This window comes from Sciurus vulgaris (assembly GCF_902686455.1).
Source record: "Sciurus vulgaris genome assembly, chromosome: 2".
In the NCBI taxonomy this organism is placed as follows: domain Eukaryota; kingdom Metazoa; phylum Chordata; class Mammalia; order Rodentia; family Sciuridae; genus Sciurus; species Sciurus vulgaris.
This window is the reverse complement of record NC_136462.1, coordinates 152,268,589-152,290,078: the sequence shown is the minus strand read 5'-3', so window position 1 is coordinate 152,290,078 and position 21,490 is coordinate 152,268,589. Positions and strand designations below refer to the sequence as shown.

The following is a 21,490-nucleotide window of genomic DNA, read 5'->3' as shown; positions in this document are numbered from 1 at the left end:
CAGGCAGTTATTTTGTTTTATTCATGTGAAAAAAATGAAGAGCATCAGTAAATGTAATTATGTATATAATTATGAAAGAGTATAATCACACAGTTCTTCTGAATGAGTTAAAAAGCAATTGCATAAAACAATGCATGCATAATTGTATTGTGGGGTCTATAACATACAGAAGTGCAATATACCTGTCGATAATATTGCAATATGCAGATACTGATTACAAAGGAAGTAGGTGGGATCCAAGCTGCATTGGCGTAAGGACTGATCTAATGATGGAATTCATTAGGAATTTATTAAACAATATGGTACTAGAAGTATCTATTCTTATTCCCAATTTTATGGGGAAACATGGAAACATTTAAAAGGAAAAAACATGGAGTCAGAAAATCTGGGTTGAATCCTGGCTTTGAGACACAGTCATATGTCTGTGAGACACATTTTGAGAAATATGTCATTAGGTGGTTTTCATCATTGTACAAATACCATGAGTGTCAGGTCTTAAATTTGGGTGCTCACAAGTTTCTCCAAGTCTGATATATAAGCCCTTTTCAAAAACTTTTGTTAGTCTCTTTGCCTTCAAATGAAGCAGATCCTTTCAGATCTTCCCTTACTTTGTTCTTGCTCTTAAAGGTTGTAGCTATGCTGGAATAGCACATGCCTGACTGGTGAGGAATAACCACCACTAATTTTCCATTGCCGTAGCCTTTAATCACTTTTAATTTGTTTCCAGGTCAATCGCTTGACATGGGCTCTTACTGGCAACATTAGCAGCACATTTTGTATGCTTAAGGGCCATGATGAACAAAACACAAGATCAAATCAAGCACTAGAGAAAACAATGCAATTGAGAAATGTAAATACACAAGACACAGGAAGCTGCTGCCAGAGTGACTGGCATACTCTTTTACAGCATACCTTTTTAATAAGGAGGACTATATTCTAAAATACTGAAAATAGTATAGTAAATATACAAGTAACAATCATTTGTTGTCATCAAATATTATAACTGTATGTGTTATACTGTATATACAATATGTGTTGTACTTTTTTGTTCTGGCAGCTCACTAGATTTGTTTATACCAGCATCACCACAAACATGTGAAGAATGCATTGAGTATGTTACTTTAGTCTGTAGCAATTTTTCAGCTCCATTATAATGTATGGAACAAGAGTCATATATGAGGACCATTGTTGACCAAAACATTATGTGGCACGGGGATTTTTTTTTTTTTTTGGTGGTTTAAACTTAGAAAAACTGCTAACTTCTCTGAATTTCAGTTTCTTCATTTGTCAGATGCTGTTCACAATCTGTTATCTGACCTAGTTGCTTTGTCCTGTTCATTCTTTTGATGTAGTCTAAGATGAGGTTATGTAATGACAGAACTTAAAGATTCATAAGTGAAAATGTTCCTATTTGTTATCCAGTGTTGCTGCCTGCCAGCTCAAATTCCTCCAAGTCAAGCTCCAAAGCACCAGCCCCTCCCTGCATCACCCAAAGGTCATCCAATTTGCATTCCACAATCCCTGCAAGCAGCTCTGACCCTTTCTTCCTTAAACTTCCATGGCCCTTAATCATCACTTCCTTAATTGCACTTATTACAGTGTTTCTGAAGTCATTTGTTTTCATGAACTATCTTCTCTTTTAGACTGGACTTGCAGAAAGGAGGAAAGGTTTTGGTGTCTTCCATTTTTATCCTGTCTTAGGAGTCACTAAATACAGAATTACTGAATGTATTCAATTAATATCCAGCCCCAGGTAGTTACACAGTAACTGTTTATTTCTCCTACTCAAAATACCTGGTTTAAAAAATTTTGGCTATAGTATATTCCAGTTATATCAAGAATGCTTGCAAATCACAGGCTTGTCATTTTACTTGGATATTAGGAGAGGAAGGAATGTTAAAAAGTCCATGAAAGTATGAAATTACATAAGAAATGTATAAATAAGAATATGCTAACATAGTATATTTCTTACTTAAAAGGATATGAAATTTTGAATAATCCCACTCCTATGTTAGTTTGATTTTCAAATGTGTATTGACATTGTTTTATGATTAAAGCAAAACTGCTGCTAATAATGGTTAGAAAAATGGCCTGCAAGCAACTTATACTTCCCTTTCAAAGCTCCTTTCTTGTGGTTCAACAAGCCAGGGCGCTCTACTTTTATAGCATTTTTCGTTTTGATCCTGAAAAAAAAGAGAAAGTTTAAAATTTTTCTCTAGGGAACATTTAGACAATCAGGTTTGTTCGTTGACTTGTTTTCCTCTCGCCTCTTTGCAATTAATTAATCAGAATCGTGGAAGAAGGCGGGGTGGCGGATGACAGCTCGGGACTGGCCTGGGGACCCATTTACCCCGACGCTCCAGTTCGGGCCCGCGCACTTGTGTGCAGTCACTCATTGGCCAGCAGTATACAAACCTTGACCAATCGCCCGCGGCCGGGTCGTCATGGCGACGGGGACGCTAACGCAGCGGCGTCCGTCCGGGGTCTGTTTTCTGGACAGCAGGGACGATGGCGCAGAATCTGTACTGTCCACGAGTCCGTGTGGGCAACTGGAACGAGGACATCTACCTGGAGGAGGTATGGAGGGCTTGGCCAGGTGCGGACTGGAACTCCTAGACCCTGGCCAAAGTCCGGCTTCCTCTCAAGCTTGGAGCACACCAGCCTCCTCTCACCCAGCACACACCGAATACCCCTACACCCACCTTGGGAGTGTCCTGCAAATCCCAGGGCTCATGGGGTTTCTACTCTAAGCACCCTGACCCTTCTTTTAAACTCGGGTGCCTTGCTCTCACCCTGTACATCCCGCGTAGGTCAGAGTCTCACTAAATTCTCCCGGGCCCTTGTTTGCTATAGTCCGAGGCTGCTGGCAGGCAAGCAGGAACCTCTAAATAGAATTACTGCCCCTCTCCACTCCCTATCCTGGTGGCCCACGCCTTCCAAGGGACGGTGTTCATTGCCTCGCTTTCTCAAACAGCCCTCTTAACAAACCTCTGGGGGAGGGTTGGGCTTTCCAGCGTCCATTATACAATCAGGGGGGACCTCTGAGGGGGAGAGATGACCTCCAGTTTCTGCTCTTGATTGTCACAGGCTTTGTGTCTTTCTCCTTTTTATAAACATTCTATACTGACATAAAGTATTATAGTAATGCTAAAAAATATTTCCACCATTCTATTATTCTCACATTTCCTTTTCTGTTCTCGCAGTTTGCCTTTTCATCTTGAGATTCTTCTGACGTAAAAGCTACCACTGTTCTATTTAGGGCTATTGTACATACTTCGAAATTCATTCTTTTTCTCCTTAACCAGGAATACATGAAAGACTTTTTAGACAAGAGAGAGAAGGGGAAACTTCTCATTCAGAGAAACAGAAGATTGAAAAAGAATCTTTTGAGACCGGTAATTTAAAATTCCAACACTGTTTTCAAAATTTTTGTTGAATTAGTGTGATTATATGTTAAGCATGAAAAAATTCCATTTTTTTCCATCTGAAAGTCACAGTGTTTAAAATTCCTTAACATTTTAGAAACATAAAGGAAGTCTGCTCTTCATGTTTACTTGCAATTTCCAAATAAAGAAATTAATAGATTAACAAGTAAAATACCTCTTACTGCTTAGGAAATTTTCAATGAAAGTTAATAATGGAGTTGACCCATTTGATTTTCACCAGCTTTCTTTGACATTATTTGGGATTACTGGAAGTTTAGCACTGGAAAAGTAGAAGGGAAAGGAAGAAAACTAAGGATTTGAGGGAATTCATGTGGGTGCTGGTCTGAGGAGAAAAGAGGGTACACCTGGAGTGGTTATGGCCCTGGCTGTTCAGGAATTGTCTGGGTTTTTTGACAAATTCTTATTATAATTGTAGATGCAGCTTTCCATATCTGAAGATGGATATATTCATTATGGAGACAAAGTGATGCTTGTAAATCCTAACTATCCTGAGAGGGAAGAAACTGGTTTGTTTCAGTGTGGGGACCTGAGCCTGTGCATGACTCCAGATGAAATTACAGCCCACCTGCATGATGAATTAGAAGTGCCCTGTGGCCTGAGCGCAACTCTAACCAGGATCCCAGTCGGCAGAAACACTTTTACCATTTTAAGGTAGAGAAGATTGATTTCCAGCTCAGTTTCACCATAGTTATCAGTTTTCACTTGTAGCTTAAGGATGCTCTGGGATTGCAGCCATGCTGGCAGGAGGCAAAAGATAGGCGAATGTTTTCCATGGTTTCATCATGCTGGCTTACCTTGAGAATTACTGACCTTTACAATCCTTTTTCCTTAGCAGGATTATTGGTAACTTGTGCTCATTTCAAAATGTTTGCTTTGTAATTATTTGATCCAGAGAATTAAATTTGAATTCTGCCTGGAAGCAAAATGGATTTTTCCATTTTTCTTTTGATAGGACCTTTTATTTCTTATCTTTTTCTCTTTCCACATTTTTTGTTGGTACATTAGAGTTGTACATAATGATGGGGTTTGTTGTTACATATTTGTACATAGATACAATATAGCAATATGATTAGGCTAATATTACTCCCCTCTACCCACCCCCCATTCACCCCATTCCCTTCCTTCTGCCTTCTAATCTCTTTCCTCTACTGATCTCCCTTAGATTTTTTTCATTTTCTAATAACATAGAGACTTTAAACTCATCTGAGTGATTTTCTTCATTCTTAGTATTGCTATGTTATTTTTACAACAAAAGTATAGTTTAATACAAGGTGGTGGTAGATGGGATTTGCTTTTTAAAAATTTAAATGTCCATTAAAATGTACGGGAGGACATTTTGAAAATCTTAGAGAACAAACAGACATAATTACAATTTAAAACTATTACCTTTGTTAACTAATTTATGATAGCAGTGTTTATATGACAAGAATGTTTTAAGTTCTTAGATTTCTCTTGAGTACAGATAATTTATGTTAAAGCCACTAAAATTTGATCATAAAATATATTTCCTGGAGGGTTAATAGGAAAGATTGTATTAAATATCTATGAATATGCTAGCTTGGTTCTCTCTAAAGATGTCAATGCACCTGACCAGAATTTCTTAGTGTACATTAGCATGATGTGCATGGTCCATTCCAGCCAAAGACTCACAAAGTGGTGATGCTTTGCATGCTGTCTATGGTGCAGGCAGGAAAGAACATGCCAGCTGGATTTTATCCCCCACCCTAATTCAGTTATGGGATGTGAATATGGATTATCAAGAAAATAGATTATAAACAAAATTGCATACACAAAAAGTAGAGCTGTAGAATGATTCTAATCTGCATAGTTTATATTGTACTTTTTCTCCACTGACAGTGCAGGCAAAGATGCCACTGGTCAAGTCCTTAGATATGGACAGGACTTTTACCTTGGAATAACAGGAGGATTTGAAAACAAAATGGTGAGTCTTTACTTGGCATATTTTCTTTGGATCATTTACATTTTTAAAAAATATCCTCCAATAACTACCTCCTGAGGTAGAGAACTCTGCAGATGCAGATTCCATCTCTGAGTATGTTATGGTTTCAGTCTCCAGTTTTCACAGGCAGTTTTGGGCCAATTCTTCTAATTTTGTGAATTAAACAAACAAACAACAACAACAAAAAAACCAAAAAACAAAAAACAAAAAAAAAAAAAACCCAAAACAAAACAAAACAAAAACCTCTAAAAGCTAGAGTAAGGGAGGAAAATCCTCTAGCAATACAATCAGCAAAAAGCAAAGTTCATACAACTTCTTCCTGCAAATTAAATGATTGGATTAATTGATAATTATCTGACACCTGTCAAATGTCACCAGTGCTAGCAAGGTATATTATCTGAAAACTCTTTTGTCCACTTGTTTTTTAAGAGGCAGGGCCTCATTATGTAGCCCAGGCTGACCTTAAACTTCTGGACTCCTGTGATCCTCCTGCTTTTAAGTAGGTGGGACTGTAGGCATGATGCCATCATGCCTGGTTCTGTTGGACAACTTTTTCATTCAAACTTTTGGTAACCAAACTTTTGTTTAACAAGGGAGAAGGACAATATTTAAATACTTCAATTTGCATAAGTCAGGGAACTTTTGAACTTTACCCTGGGGATTAAGAAGTGTAATAGAATCAGATAAATTTTGGTTTGAGTTCCATAAACAGGCCTGTGAGATAGCAATTTGTTTTTTTATTTTTTATTTTACTTTTTTTAATTTGTTTTTTATTTTTACAGACTGCATTTTGATTCATTATACACAAATGGGGTACAACTTTTCATTTCTATGATTGTACACTTTGTAGATTCATACCATTTGTGTAATCATACATGTATATAGGATAATGATGTCTGTCCCATAAGTCAGTTAACCATTTTGAGTTTGTCTCATTTATAAAATGGGAGTATTATACCTATCTTACTGCATAAAAAGCAGAGTTGTAAATGCTTCACATGTATTAACTAATTCAGTTCTTCAAGTGAATCTATAAGGTAGGGACTCATTTACTTATTTTGCTAAGGGAAGCTGAGACACAGAGAGGTTAAATGGTTTTGCCTCAAGTCACCCAGCTAGTAAGTGGCAGAGCTGGGACTACATAAAATTTCTCATTAACATTGAAGATTCTTTTATTGTATGATATAGCACTGTTATTATTATTATTAGGTATTATTAAGAAAAAACAATGCTGCCAAGCTATGATGCATCATAGATAGCAAGGTGCAGCCGCTTTTATTTTTATTTTAACTTTTTGTGGCACTGGGGATCAAACCTAGGGCATTAGTAATGCTAGTCAAGCACTTTACCACTGAGCTATTCCCCTAGTTCCATGCAGTCTGATTTTAAATGTAGATATTAAACACAAAATTGTTAAAACAGAGGGTGAAATCACCATTGTCTATACAAAGATTAGGATTCCTAATATTTGGCTTATTTTATTTTGTTTTATTTATTTATTTTTAAAATATTTTTACAGACTACATTTTGATTCATTGTACACAAATGGGGTACATCATTTTGTTTCCATGGTTGTACGTGATGTAGATTCGTACCATTTGTGTAATCATACATGTACACAGGGTAATGATGTCTGTCTTATTCCACCATTTTTCATACCCCCTCCCTCTCATTTCCCTCTACATAATCCAAATTTCCTCCATTCTTTTCTCACTTATCACACCCCCTACCCCCATCATATATCATTGTCCACTTATCAGGGAAAACATTCCGCCTTTGGTAGAATGGCCATTTTGACAATATTAATTCTGCCTATTCAAGAACATGGAGGATCTTTCCATCTTCTAAGTTTCTCTTTAATTTCTTTCTTTAGTGTTCTGTAGTTCTCATTTTAGAGGTCTTTCACCTCTTACGTTAGATTGATTCCCAAGTATTTTATTTTTTTCGAGGCTATTGTGAATGTGGTAGTTTTCCTAATTTCTCTTTCCAAAGATTCATCACTTATGTATGAAAATGCATTAGATTTATGAGCATTGATCTTAGGCCTTTGGTTTTTTTGGATTGGCTTATTTCATTTCACATAGTATTCTCCAATTCCATCCATTTCTCTACAAATGCCGTAATATTATTATTCTTTATGGCTGAATAATATTCCATTGTGTATATATACCATAGTTTCTTTATCCATTCATCTGTTGAAGGGCATCTAGGTTGGTTCCACAATCTAGCTATTATGAACTGAGCTGCTATAAACATTGATGTGGCTGCATCACTGTAGTATGCCGATTTTAAGTCCTTTGGGTATAGGCCAAGGAGTGGGATAACTGGATCAAAAGGTGGGTCCATTCCAAGTTTTCTAAGGAATCTCCACACTGCTTTCTAGAGTGGCTGCACCAATTTGCAACTCCACCAGCAACGTAAAAGTGTGCCTTTTGCCCCACATCCACGCCAACATCTTGTTGTGTTCTTTATTGTGCTCATTTTTGTTTGTGTTCTTGATAATAGCCATTCTAATTGGAGAAAGATGAAATCTTAGAGTTGTTTTAATTTACATTTTTTCTAATTACTAGAGATGCTGAACACTTTTTCATATATTTATTAATTGCCTGTATGTCTTCTTCTGTAAAGTGTCTGTCCAGTACCTTGGCCCATTTATTGATCTTTGTATTTTTGGTGTTAAGTTTTGTAAGTTCTTTATAAATTTTGGAGATAAGTGCTCTATCTGAAGTGCATGTGGAAAAGATTTTCTCCCACTCTGTAGGCTCTCTCTTCACATTCTTGATTGTATCCTTTGCTGAGAAAAAAACACAAACTTTTTAGTTTTGAGTCCATTCCATTTATTTATTCTTGCTTTGATTTCTTGTGCTTTGGGAGTCTTGTTGAAGATGTCTGACCCTAAGCCAACATGATGAAACTTTGGGCCTACTTTGTCTTCTGTTAGGTGCAGGGTCTCTGGTCTAATTCTTAAGTCTTTCATCCATTTTGAGTTGAGTTTTGTGCAGGGTGAGAGATATAGAGGTTTAATTTATTTTACTGCATCTGGGTTTCCAGTTTTGCCACCACCATTTGTTGAACAGGCTGTCTTTTCTCCATTGGATGTTTTTGGCTCCTTTGTCTAGTATGAGGTGACTGTATTTATGTGGTTTTGTCTCTGTGTCCTCTATTCTGTACCATTGGTCTGCCTGTTTATTTTGGTGCCAATACCATCCTGTTTTTGTTACTATTGCTCTGTAGTATAGTTTAATATCTGGTATTGTGATATCTCCTGTTTCACTTTTTCTACTCAGGATAGTTTTGGCTATTAGAGGTCTCTTGTTCTTCCAGATGAAGTTCATGATTGCTTTCTCTATTTCTATGAGGAATGTCATTGGGATTTAATTGGAATTGCATTGAATCTATATAGCACCTTTGGTAGAATGGTCATTTTGACAATGTTAATTCTGCATATTCAAGAATATGGGAGATCTTTCCATCTTTGAAGGTTTTCTTCAATTTCTTTCTTTAGTGTTCTGTAGTTTTCACTGTAGAGGTCTTTCACCTCTTTTGTTAGATTAATTCCCAAGTATTTTATTTTATTTTTTTTTGAGGCTACTGTGAATGGAGTGGTTTTCCTAATTTCTCTTTCAGAGGATTCATCACTTATGAATAGAAATGCATTAGATTTATGCATATTGATTTTATATCCTGCTACTTTGCTGAATTCATTTATTAGTTCTAGAAGTTTTCTAGTGGAGTTTTTTGGCTCTTCTAAATATAGGATCATTTCATCAGCAAATAGTGACAGCTTAAGTTCTTCTTTTCCTATTTGTATCCCTTTAATTTCTTTGGTCTGTCTAATTTCTCTGGCAATTGTTTCAAGGATGATGTTGAATAGAAGTGGTGAAAGAGGGCCTCCCTGTCTTGTTCCAGTTTTTAGAGGGAATGCTTTCAGTTTTTCTCCATTAAGAATGATGTTGGCCATGGGCTTAGCGTAGATAGCCTTTACAATATTGAGGTATGTTCCTACTATTCCTATTTTTTTTCTAGCGTTTTAAGCATGAAGGGGTGCTGTATTTTATCAAACACTTTCTCAGCATCTATTGAAATAATCATATGATTCTTAACTTTAAGTCTACTGATGTGATGAATTACATTTATTGATTTCCAGATGTTGAACCAACCTTGCATCCCTGGGATAAACCCCACTTGATCATGGTGCACTATCTTTTTAATGTATTTTTGTATGCAATTTGCCAGTATTTTGTTAAGGATTTTTGCATTTATGTTCATCAGGGATATTGGTCTAAAGTTTTATTTCCTTGATGAGTCTTTGTCTGGTTTTGGTATCAGAGTGATACTAACCTCATAGAATGAATTTGGAAGGGTTCCCTCCTTTTCTATTTCTACTTTAAAGATCTTGTAGAATTTGACTGAGAATCCATTTGGCCTGGGCTTTTCTTGGTTTTGATGGCTTCTATTTTGGTGCTTGAAATTGATCTGTTTAAATCGTGTATGTCTCCCTGATTCAGTTTGGGAGGATCATATGTCTCTAAAAGTTTTTCAATGTCTTTGATATTTTCTATTTTGTTGGCGTATAGATTTTCAAAGTAGCTTCTAATTATGTTATGTATTTCAGTGGTGTCTGTTGTGATCTGTCCTTTTTCATCACGAATTCCAGTAATTTGAGTTTTCTCTCTCCTTCTCTTCATTAGTGTGGCTAGGGGTTTATCAACCTTGTTTACTTTTTCAAAGAACCAACTTTTTGTTTTGTCAATTTTTTGAATTGTTTCTCCCATTTTAATTTCATTGATTTCAGCTCTGATATTAATTATTTTCTATCCTCTTCTATTTTTGGTGTTGATCTGTTCTTTTTCCAGGGCTTTGAGATGTAATGTTAGATCATTTAATTGTTGACTTTTTATTTTTTTAATATATGAGCTCAATGCAATGAACTTTCTTCTTAGTACTGCTTTCAGAGTGTCCCAGAGATTTTGATATGTGGTGTCGTTGTTCTCATTTACCTCCTTATTTTTAAAATTTCTTCCCTGATGTCTTCTGTTATCATTGCATCCTTCAATAGCATATTCTTTAGTCTTCAGGTGTATGTGTAGTTTTTGTTTGTTATTTTATTGTTGATTTCTAATTGCATTCCATTCTGGTCTGATAGAATACAAGGTAGTATCTCTATTTTTTTGTGTTTACTAATGGCTTCTTTGTGGCATAGCATATGGTCTATTTTAGAGAAGGATCCATGAGTTGCTGAGAAGAAAGTATGTTCACTCCATAATGGATGAAATACTCTGTAAATGTCCATTAAGTCTATTTCATTGATTATATTATTTAGTTCTATAGTTTCTTTGTTCAGGTTTTGTCTGAAGGATCTATCCAATGGTGAGAGCAGTGTGTTAAATTCCCCCACTATTATTGTATTTTGGTCTATTTGATTCTTAAAATTGAGAAGGGTTTATTTGATGTACATGGATGCTCCATTGTTTGAGGCATAAATATTTAAAATCATTATGTCTTGCTGTTTTATGCTTCCCTTAAGCAGAATGAAATGTCCTTCTTCATCCCTTCTGACTAACTTAGGTTTGAAGTCCACTTTATCTGATAGGAGGATGGAGACCCCTGCTTTTTTACTGGGTGCATGTGCATGATATGTTTTTCCTCATCCTTTCACCTTTAGTCTGGATGTCTTTTTTCTATGAGATGAATCTCTTGAAGGCAGCACATTGTTGGGTCTTTCTTTCTAATCCAATCTGCCAGTCTATGTCTTTTGATTATTGAATTTAGGCCATTAACCTTCAGGGCTATTATTGTGATATGATTTGTATTCCTGGTAATTTTGGCTTATGTTTGGTTTTTAACTTGACTTGGTTTCTCCTTTGATTGGTTTTTCCTTTAGGGTAGTTCCTCCCTTTGCTGACTTCTATTGTTTTTCACTTCCCCCTCATGAAATATTTTGCTGAGAATGTTCTGTAGTACAGGTTTTCTATTTGTAATTTGTAATTTTAACTTTTGTTTATTGTGGAAAGATTTTATTTCATTGTCAAATCTGAAGGTTAGTTTTGCTGGGTATAGGATTCTTGGTTGGCATCTGTGTTCTTTCAGAACTTGAAATATATTGTTCCAGGCCCGTCTTGCTTTTAGAGTCTGGGCTGAGAAACATGCTGATATCTGTATTGGTTTCCCTTTATGTGTAATCTGACATTTTTCTCTTGCAGCCTTTAAAATCCTATCTTTATCTTGTTTATTTTCATTATAATATGTCTTGGTGTGGATCTGTTGAAATTTGGTGCACCTGGTGTTCTATAAGCCTCTTGTATTTGATTTTTCATGTTTTGGAAATTTTCTGATATTAATTTCATTGAACAGGTTGTTCATTCCTTTGGTTTGTATCTCTGTGCCTTCCTTGCTCAATCCCAGTAATTCTTAAATTTGGTCTTTTCATGATATTCCATAATTCATGGAGGTTCCGTTCATGACTTCTTAACATCTTCTCAGTTTGTTCAACTTTTATTTTCAAGATTAAATATTTTGAAATATCTTCATTGTCTGAGATTCTGTCTTCCACGAGATCTATTCTGTTGGTGATGCTTTCTATTGAGTTTTTAATTTGGTTTATTGTTTCTTTCATTTCAAGTATTTTTTTTTTTTCAGAATCTCTATCTTTTTATTGAAGTGTTCTTTTGCTTCCTGAATTTGCTCTTTTAACTGTTTACTGGAATGATCATGCATTGCCTCCATTTGCTCTCTTATCTTGTCTTTTACTTCATGGATCATTTTAATTATGCAGATTCTAAATTATTTTTCTGTCATTTCTACTGCCATGCTGTCGTTGAATTCTATCAAAATAGCATCTTGGTTTGTTAGGGACACCTTCTTCCCCTGTTTTTTTCATATTGTTTCTGTATATTCCCCTCTAGCAGTGAAGATCAGAGGTACTGACGTTTCCCCCCTGCAGGCTTATTGTGACCCTGCAGTTTTCCACTACCTCTCTTTTAAAGGGGACATCAATAATAGCAGCACCCAATACAGAGAAAATGCAGCCCTGAACCAGACAGCTCCTATAAAGACTTTAATATTATTGTAATAATCAGGATGAGTTTGATTACTATTTACTATATTTCTAGTTGTGAACAAAAGGATGGGGAAGGGTGTAGGATGTAAGTGAGTAAATAGAGGTACCTATCAAAGGGCCTCCAGTCTCCTGTAGGTGTCTCAGGAAAGGAGCTGCCCTTCTAATGATGATGGCCACACCCTCAGGAATAATTCAAAATGCCTGCACCAGCCTCCAGAGAAGCTGGGGAGCCCCAGCGAGGGTGTACTGAGTCAGCACAGGGGGCAGGTGCAGTGTCCCTCTGCAGTTGGGGGGCTAGGTGGGCTTGGCAGCCAGTGTCTGTCTGTGGTGAGGGGGCAGGTGGGCAGCTGGCTTATTTTATTTGTAACTTTCTAAGTATCATTTATTTACTTATTTTATTTATTTACTCCCCCCCTCCCCACAGTACTGGGGATTGAACTCAGGGGTGTTCTTCCAGGAGCTCCCCCACAGCCCTTTTTATTTTTTGAGACATCATCTCACTAAGTTCCCCAGGCAGTCCTTAAACTTTCCATCCTCCTGCCTCAGTCTCCCAAGTTGTTGGGATTGTAGGCATGCCTCACTGTGCCTGGTTATATATTCTTTTATAAAACTTAGATGTAACCATAATGAATACATAGCTATATTATTTTTTTAAAGGACATTTCTCAAAGCTCTTCATGATAGTCATATTTAATGAGTGCAAGATATATAATTGTGTGGAAGTATCATAGTATCTAGTTTTTATTCTACTTCTGGGTGGTTGGGTTTGGTGTTCATATTTTTCTATTACGTGTAAAGTTTCAGTGTGTATCTGTGTATAAATTCTTAAAACTTCTTCCTCCCAATCCCAAATAAGGATTCTCTCTTTAATATAGATTTTTTTGGAGGGAGGGGCATAGAATTACTGAGACAACAAATATGAATAATTTTGAAATTATTCATACTTACAACAAATTCTTTTTGTTATGGGTTCTACCAATTTGTACTCTCAAAAACAGTAAATAAGAAAGTTATAAATCATATTAAATATTGTGTTAGCTTTGTGTTGTTGTGACCAAAATACTTGACAAGACCAATTTGGAGGAGGAAAGGTTTATTTTGGTTCCTGCTTTCAGAGATTTAGACCATTTAGGGCTGGCTCCATTGCTTTGGATCCAAGTGAGGCAGAACATGATGGTGGAGGAACACTGCTCACCTCATGGTAGCCAGGAAGCAGACAGAGGAAGGGGTTGTGGTGAAGGGTCATAGGGAAGATGCACCCTTCCAGAACATTCCCCCAGTGACCCACCTCCTCCAGCCACATCCCACCTGCTTACAGTTAACACCTGGTCAGTCCATTCAAACCAAGATGGACCAATTAGGTTACAGTTCTCACAGTCTAATAATTCCCTTTCAGAACTTTCCTGCAGTATCATGGGAGCTTTTGGGGGACACCCCATATCCAAGTCATAACAAATATCATACTTATAATCTTTACTACTTTGATCCACCAAAAAAAAAAATGAAAGGAAAAATGATATGTAAATATTACAGTGTTTTAATATCCCTATGTTTTAAGTTTCTCCCTTATTTATTTTCTCTCTTCTTGGAATTATGTGTTCTTTGACTATATATTAATTTGTGTTCATATATCTGTTCCTTCATAGATTATTAAAATTGTTCATATTTCTTGGTAATATTTTCTCCCATGTGCTGACTGGCTTTTAAGTTGTAGTTCTAATATTATGCTCTTGAGTAAAATCTATCAATGTTTTCCTTTGAATTTTTTCCATTGCTTTTAAGGTTTAGTCTGTTTTAGAGAACCTATATTAAAAATTTGGAACTGTGGATGTAGCTCAGTGGTACAACACTTGTCAGCATGTGCAAGGCCCTAGGTTCAATTCCTAGCATGAAAAAAAAAATTAACTTCTAGATGTTTGTAGTTTGAGTCTCGTTTAAATTTATTTTTTGATCCTCTGGGATTTATTTTGATAAAAGGTTTTATGGGAGTATCTAAATTTCCCCAAGTGACCATTCATACTGTCATATCTATTATCTCTTAACTATTCCTTTCTCTACCAACACATGATGTTTCCCTTAGCAAATACTAAATTATTATGTGTAGTACACATTGTCTCTGAGCTTTCTATTTTGACCCATTGGACTCTAGTTGTCTATTTTTATTCTAGGACAAGATTATCTTAATTACTATAGCTTTATAATATATTTTGACAACTTGTAACTATCTCTGATTACACTTCCTTGTCCAAATTACTTTAGAAATTTTTTTTCAATTGAATGTAAAAATTATTTTCATCAAGGTTCTCTGCCCTTGCAGGAAAAATTTACCTCATGTTTTGATAGGCATTGTAACATAAGAACATTTACATGTTCAGTAGCTCTTCTGAGATGTCTCTCCATTATTCCCTTAGTAAAATTTTCTTTCTCTCAGTAAGATTTCATGACTTTCTTCACATGGGTTTGACACTGATCTTATTAACATATTCCTTGACATCTTGTATTTTTGGATACCATTCTAAGGAGGTCCTTTTGATAAGATAAGAAAAGAACATTTGATAACATGAAGAATAATTTTTCTTATAAAATATAAGAAAACCATCAATTTTTATATTCACCTTTGATGAAATTACTCATTCTTTCAAATAGTTTTTTAGTTGATTCTTGTGTTTTCTAGGTAGACAACAATTTCATCCTCAAAAAGTGACAATTTCTTTCTTCCCCAGTTCTTAGACTCCAATTTCTGTTTCCTGTCTTTGAATTAGCAAGTACTTTCGGGCATTCATAAAAAAAAAAAGAAAAAAAAAATCTGGCAATAGTGGCCTTGTGGGTTAGAGCCTGATTTTGTTATTGTTTTCTTTACATGAACACAACAGTTTGTGGTTTGAGACAGGTATTCTTCCCCATTTCAAGTTCTGGTTTTGTACTGCTCTCAATGGCACCACTGTTCTGTTTTCTAGGGCTCAAGTTGTGGTGTGCTTTGGGTCCATGTCCCTTTCCCACCTATGTCCTGCTAATTGTCATGTTCCGCTGCTTTCCCTCTGGCCCGTCCTCTCATTCCCACCGCAGACCTCCATCAGGCCTACAGTGTTTGCCCACTTCCGTCCATCCTGACTTCAGACCATTGTAGCTGGGGTGCTATCTGATGAATTCTTTAAAACCTCATTATGTCTGGTCACCTCACTGAAAAGCCACCATGACTCCCCACTGCCCTCTGAAAGAGGTTCCAGGTGCTCACTGTGGCATTTGAGGTACCCCAATGAGGTGCCCCCACCTTTCCTGTTTGTGTCTCTGGCTCCCCAGCACTCTGCTTCTCCTCAAAGCTTTTCTTCAGCCCCCAGGGGAGCACTGTGCTTCCCCACTGCCCTCACATAGCACACTGTATGCAGCTCAGCTAGATAGCTCTTCCCTTACTGTTAGTTGTGTTAGCTTCACATCGCTATAACAAAATACTGGAGATGATCGACATAGAAAGAGAAAAGTTCCATTTTGGCTCATAGTTTTGGTGGTTCCAGTCCGTGATCAGTTGGCTCCATCATTGCTTAGGGTCTGTAGTGAGGCAGCATATCATGGAGGGAGCTCATGGCAGTGCAAAAACTGCTTCTACCATGGGCCAGGGAGCAAAGATGAGAAAGGGGGTCCCACAATCCCCTTTGCAGAACATCCCCAAAGAGCTAAGGGCCTCCCTCAAGTTCCCACCTTTCAAAGGCTCCACCATCTCCCAAGAACCAACCTGGGGAAAATGCCTTTAGCACATGGGCCTTAAGGGGTCCTTCAGTATCCAAACCATAGCAAGATGCATCCCTTATCTATATTGTGTCTCTTCTCTTACTAGGTAGAGAATTCACTGAAGATGCATTTCTACCTTCCCCTATAGTGCCCTACTGTACAGTCTGATTTTGGTATTCAAAGAAAGGAGAAATAGTTTGAGATGAGTGCATGTGTGTGTTGGTCTCTGCATTTGGAGATGGCATTTATAAAGAAGAGGAAAATCATGCTTTCTCATATAATCGGAAAGAACAGGGTTTTTGAAAACTGCTTTTGAAACCCAGCATAGTGGTACACACCTATAATCCCAGCTCTTCTGGAGTTTGAGGAGAAAGGATTGCAAGCCTGGCTAGCCTGGCTAATTTTCTAAGACCCTGTCTCAAATAGGAAAAAAAAAAAAAAAAATAGAAAGGGCTGGGGATATACCTCAGTGGTGGAATGTTCCAGGTTCCATTGCCAGTACAAAACATAAATACAAAAAAAAAAACAAAACAAGAAAACAAATTCCAAATGAACAACAAATTTCAAACAAAGAACAACATTAAAATTGCTTTTGAACATTCTTGCCACCCAGTCTGTTGCTTGCTTTTCCAGTAGCTATGATTTTTGTTTCATCTGCCTGTTGTCATTTCCAGTTGTATTTATCCAGTGACCACAGGACCCTTCTGAAGTCATCTAAGAAGTCTTGGCTCCAGGAGGTATACCTGACAGATGAGGTCTCCCACCTGAACTGTTGGCAGGCTTCCTTCCTTGACCCACAGCTGCGCCTGGAGTTCGAAGGCTTCCCCATCCGGGTGCGTGCATGGTCGGGGGCGTGGGGCGGCACAGATTTCCAGGTTACAAGGCTGCAAGACTGAGAGGCTGCAGGATGAACGCGCCAATGCTACCACTTGTTCCTGTCGGTAAAACAGAGATTTCCCCTAGCTCAAATAGCTTGCTTTCTCTTTTTCTTTATTTTTAATTCAAATTTGGAAGGCACTCGTTTGTCCTGTGGCAGCATCCTGCATTAGTGTTTCTCAACCCTGACTGCGGGTTAGCATCTCTAAGGGACTTTTTTTTACAAAACAGTAAAGATCAAGCCAGGCAGGGTGATGTGCACTTGTCATCCCAGCAACTTAAAGAGGTTGAGGCTGGAGGATCACAAGTTCAAGGCCAACCTCAGCAACTAGTGGGACACCGTCTCAAACAAACAACAACAACAACAACAACAACAACAAAAATAAAATAAAAAGGACTGGGGATGGAGCTTAGTGGTAGAGCATCCCTGGGTTCAATCCCATTGAAGTTCTCATTGCTAAAGAGACTGGGAAGTCTCAGGGAGGTGAAGGAGAGAACAGGGCAGCCACATAGGCAACACAGTGGTCCTGCAAAGGGTATCATTCTTGTTGTCACTGGGGGACATGTTATTAGACTTGGGCCCCGTGTGACTGGAACCTGAGGCAAGGTCCTGTTGGCAAGCAGGGGTTGGTGGCACAGACCTCACTTTTGGCTTTGCTATTCATCAACTTGTTAGAAGTCACTGGAAGAATATGGGATTAGCAGAAAGAATTTATAGATTGGCCCTCCGTGGCTGCTGCCCCCTGTCCAGGAAGTGGCTACAGGTGTAGGTTACTCAATCTGTTCCACACATAGTGCCAGTCTCTTTGGAGCTTTGCTGGGAGGAGCCAACTTCACAAGTGTCTTCCTCCCAGAATCCACAACGAAGCAGGCTTGACAGATTTCTTGTCTTCAGTTATTTCTTTGCCAAGTTTTGCTCTCCTAGAAATTGTGTTTCATTTCCACCATTTAAGCTGTCAGTGCCTCAGTTCCTTATCTGTACATAGGGACATTAATAATATCCACCTTAGGAGATTTTGTGAAGACAAAAAGATTAATTTACATGAAAAGTGCCTGACTTACAGAATGCCAGGTAAGTACTCATTGTTGTCTTAGGGTTGTTATGTTCTGGAAGGTGCAGTGGCCCCAGCACAGGGGTTCTTTGCACCACTGCTAACTCACCTTGTGTCCTAAGGCAGTCCTCTCAACCTCACTCAGTCATGGTTACACATCTGCAAAATGGGAACCCCTGATCTCTCCAGGCTACCTTGCACAGGCTACCACCCTCTGGCCAGAGGCCATTAGGAGCACTTGCAATTGAGCAAATTAGGTTTATTACTTGTTGGGAGGAGGGAGAATGCATACATTGGGAAAGAGTGGGGCACCTCAATAAGCAGGTGTTGGGAAAGATACTTAATACAATTTGGGCTTTGGTTGGGTATTTTGGGGAGAGTTCCATGAAGCAAGGCTTTCCTCTGGATTGGGTGCTGTCAGGAAGCAAAGGGGATCCTGTGATTGGCCCATCAGCAACTCTAATCTATAGGGAGGGCAGACAAAGGCAAAACTAAAACTGACATTGGTAAAGAGACAGTGGTCATTTGTGGTAGCAGGACAGCAGGACGTTTGGGATTTCGGGATCTGATTAATGCTCTTGTTTTGCCTGTGTTCAGACCTTACTACAGAATGGTTTTGATCTTGTCTTGACCCAGAATGGTCAGAGTGGCCTTGTCTAATGTGGACAGTCCATGAAATACAGGCTGTTTTCTAAGAGAACACTGAGCACAGCTGAGAAGAGGGCCAGCTTCTGGATGCCAGGGGCTGCTTTTTCTCTCTGACACAACATTTAGCTTATGTTAGTCAGGCTTTCAAGGTAATATTTATTTTTTCCCAGTATAAAGACAATATATGTTCACTTACGAAGTCAGACAAGCACACCAAGATATACAAATTACTAGTAATAGTTCCACCTTCCACAGATAACCAATGTTGTTTACTATTTATTTTCCTATACATATGTATAGGTAATTTTTTAAAAGATAGAATATCATGATTTTTCTTTTATACTTAATAACACCATTGGCCATATCTCATGTTGTCAAAGATCTCCATTATGATTTTGAATAATTATTCTGTCACATGAATATCCACGGTAATGTATTTAATCAAATGCTTGACTTCTAAGATATTCCATAAATATGTATGGATAAATATGTACAAATAAATATGCATAAATAATTTTATATGTATGTTCAATTGGAATATGGTATAACTCTAGATTTTTGCATATAGAAAAATGGAGGCCTTAATTCAGGATGCTAATAGCACACTTTTTTTTTAATCTAAAGGCAAATGAAAAAATTGTCATCTATCACCGCCACACGAATCGGGGATTGGCAGTCCACCGCCATCTTTTCTTAAGGTATTATATTGCAGAGTACAGCAAAATGCCACATACGGGGCTTGTGAATATAAACACAGACACACACACACACACAAATCTTTTGATGATGAAATGTTGTGACACAGAACTCTGATGGTGTGAAAATCTTGTTGGAGCCCCTTTTAAATAAATTCTTCCCTACAGGATTTTAGCTATAATGGACATGAACATACTTCACCCTTGCCCAAACGGTGAAATCTTCCTGTAAACAGGCCACATCTTAGAGATCCCAAGGTCTTAGAGTGTAGTAGTCTGCTTTGTTAGGTGGTTTTGAGATGAAATGAAGTCCTATTGAAAATAGTTACTTGAGGGTTGGGGAGATAGCTCAGTTGGTAGAGTGCTTGCCTTGCAAGCACAAGGCCCTGGGTTCCAATCCCCAGCACTGCAATAATAATAATAATAATAATAATACTTACTTGATTTCCAACCAGAATTAATCCTTTCTTGCTCTAGGACTTATTTTGGAAAGGAAGTTGAAGTTGCAGCTCACACACATCTGGATTCACACAGAGTTGAAAAACCAAAGAATCATTGGATTTTGGTTACTGGGAGTCCCAGGAAAGATTCAGCTACCATGCTGGACCTGCCCAAACCGCCGGCAGAGAACACCCAAGCCATGGAGCAGGCCCTGGGCCTTGACACACAGTGACATACCAGGCAAATACACGTTATCTTGGGCCTTGTGCTTATCCAGTTTAGCTTTAAAATAAATTGTAAATCTTCATCATGTCTCAAACTGATTTAGATACAGAATTCTTTGAATACTATATTAAAATAAAGATTATGTTACGATTATAAATTAGTGGTGGTAGGGGTCTAGGATATGAGAAAACTAGCTCTGAAAAGTGAGTAGTATTTGGAAATGACAAATGCTGGTCCTTTGTTGATAACCAAATTCTGAAGAACCCCGTAGCCCTGACTTAGTTCCTTCCTAGTAGCATCTCCTACAAGGGCTGTGTGTTAGTCTTTAAAAATTTCTATGTAATAAAGCTATCAGAACACCACTGAATTTTTTGTACTTCTGTGCCCACCTTGACCCTGTATGATGTACATCAGTATGTAGCTGTGAGTCATAGTCTTACCTTGAAATTTAAAATTCTCCCTCTTATAAAACATTAATATTTTTGCTTCTACCTCTAGCTTAGAAGGTCAAGCCCTCTACCTGACTAGTTACCTATTATTTTATAATGATCTTCAAACCAAAGAGTACCTTTATCTCTATTTTCAAAACTAGTACATTAATGCGGGCATTCATGCGATTTGAAAGTTCCTGACAAAATACATATTTATCCTTTCATTTGTTTCTTCAATTATCCAAACTTCATTCAGTGCCTATGATGTATAAGGTATTATGAAAGGTTGCCCAACCTTGTAGGTACAGGTAAACTGCAGGACAAATAAATATGCTGTGAGGCACGAAGTAGGCCCCAGCTGTGTTTTAAATAGATGCGCTGTTGGCGGTGCAGATTGACCACCTTCAGGGAGCTGGCTTTGCCATCAAGCATGTGGGATTTAGGGTGAGGTTCTACCTCTGGCTGTGAGTCAGATTTACCTTGGACACTTTTGCAGTTCCTCATAGGGGGTCCCAGCCAGAAATTCCGATTTAATGATCTGGATGCAGCCTGGGCATTGGGCTTTGTCAATGTTCTTCAGATGGCTCCAACGTGCTGTCAAGGGGAGACTACTGTGTCAGGAAGTGGAGAAAGAAGTAGCAGTTCCTAGGGCTGATCAGAGAAGGCTTTTGTCAGTGGGTCTCAGCTTGGCTGCACATTAGGATCACCTGGAGAATTTGAAAACACCCACTTCCCAGGCTGCCTTTTGGGCCTTTCAATCAGGTGGGGCTTTTAAAAAATTTAAATGCTTGCATTCATCTCCAGAGATCCTTAGTTACTTGGAGTGGAGCCCAGGTATCAGTATTTTTAAAAATCCACCAATTAATTTTAATTTGTTTTCATATTGGGAATTGAACCCAGGGATGCTTTACCACTGAGCTATATCCCCAA

At 37.9% G+C, this 21,490-nt stretch overlaps 1 protein-coding gene across 1 annotated transcript; it reads left to right on the top strand.

The window, feature by feature from the left end:
* Positions 1 to 2,402: 2,402 nt before the first annotated feature.
* CFAP161 (cilia and flagella associated protein 161) lies at positions 2,403 to 20,491 on the top strand. Its single transcript, XM_079123769.1, has 7 exons — positions 2,403 to 2,577; positions 3,306 to 3,395; positions 3,862 to 4,097; positions 5,304 to 5,388; positions 16,867 to 17,025; positions 19,393 to 19,466; positions 19,941 to 20,491. Exons 1-7 carry the CDS (start codon positions 2,509 to 2,511, stop codon positions 20,134 to 20,136), a joined length of 909 nt encoding a protein of 302 aa, XP_078979895.1. The 5' UTR covers positions 2,403 to 2,508; the 3' UTR covers positions 20,137 to 20,491.
* Positions 20,492 to 21,490: the final 999 nt, after the last annotated feature.

Coding starts and splice junctions, on each gene's coding strand:
- CFAP161 (XM_079123769.1), top strand. CDS start 2,509: ATGGCGCAGAATCTGTACTGTCCACGAGTCCGTGTGGGCAACTGGAAC. Junction 5,389..16,866: donor GAGGATTTGAAAACAAAATG/GTGAGTCTTTAC, acceptor TGTCATTTCCAG/TTGTATTTATCCAGTGACCA. Junction 19,467..19,940: donor CACCGCCATCTTTTCTTAAG/GTATTATATTGC, acceptor TTCTTGCTCTAG/GACTTATTTTGGAAAGGAAG.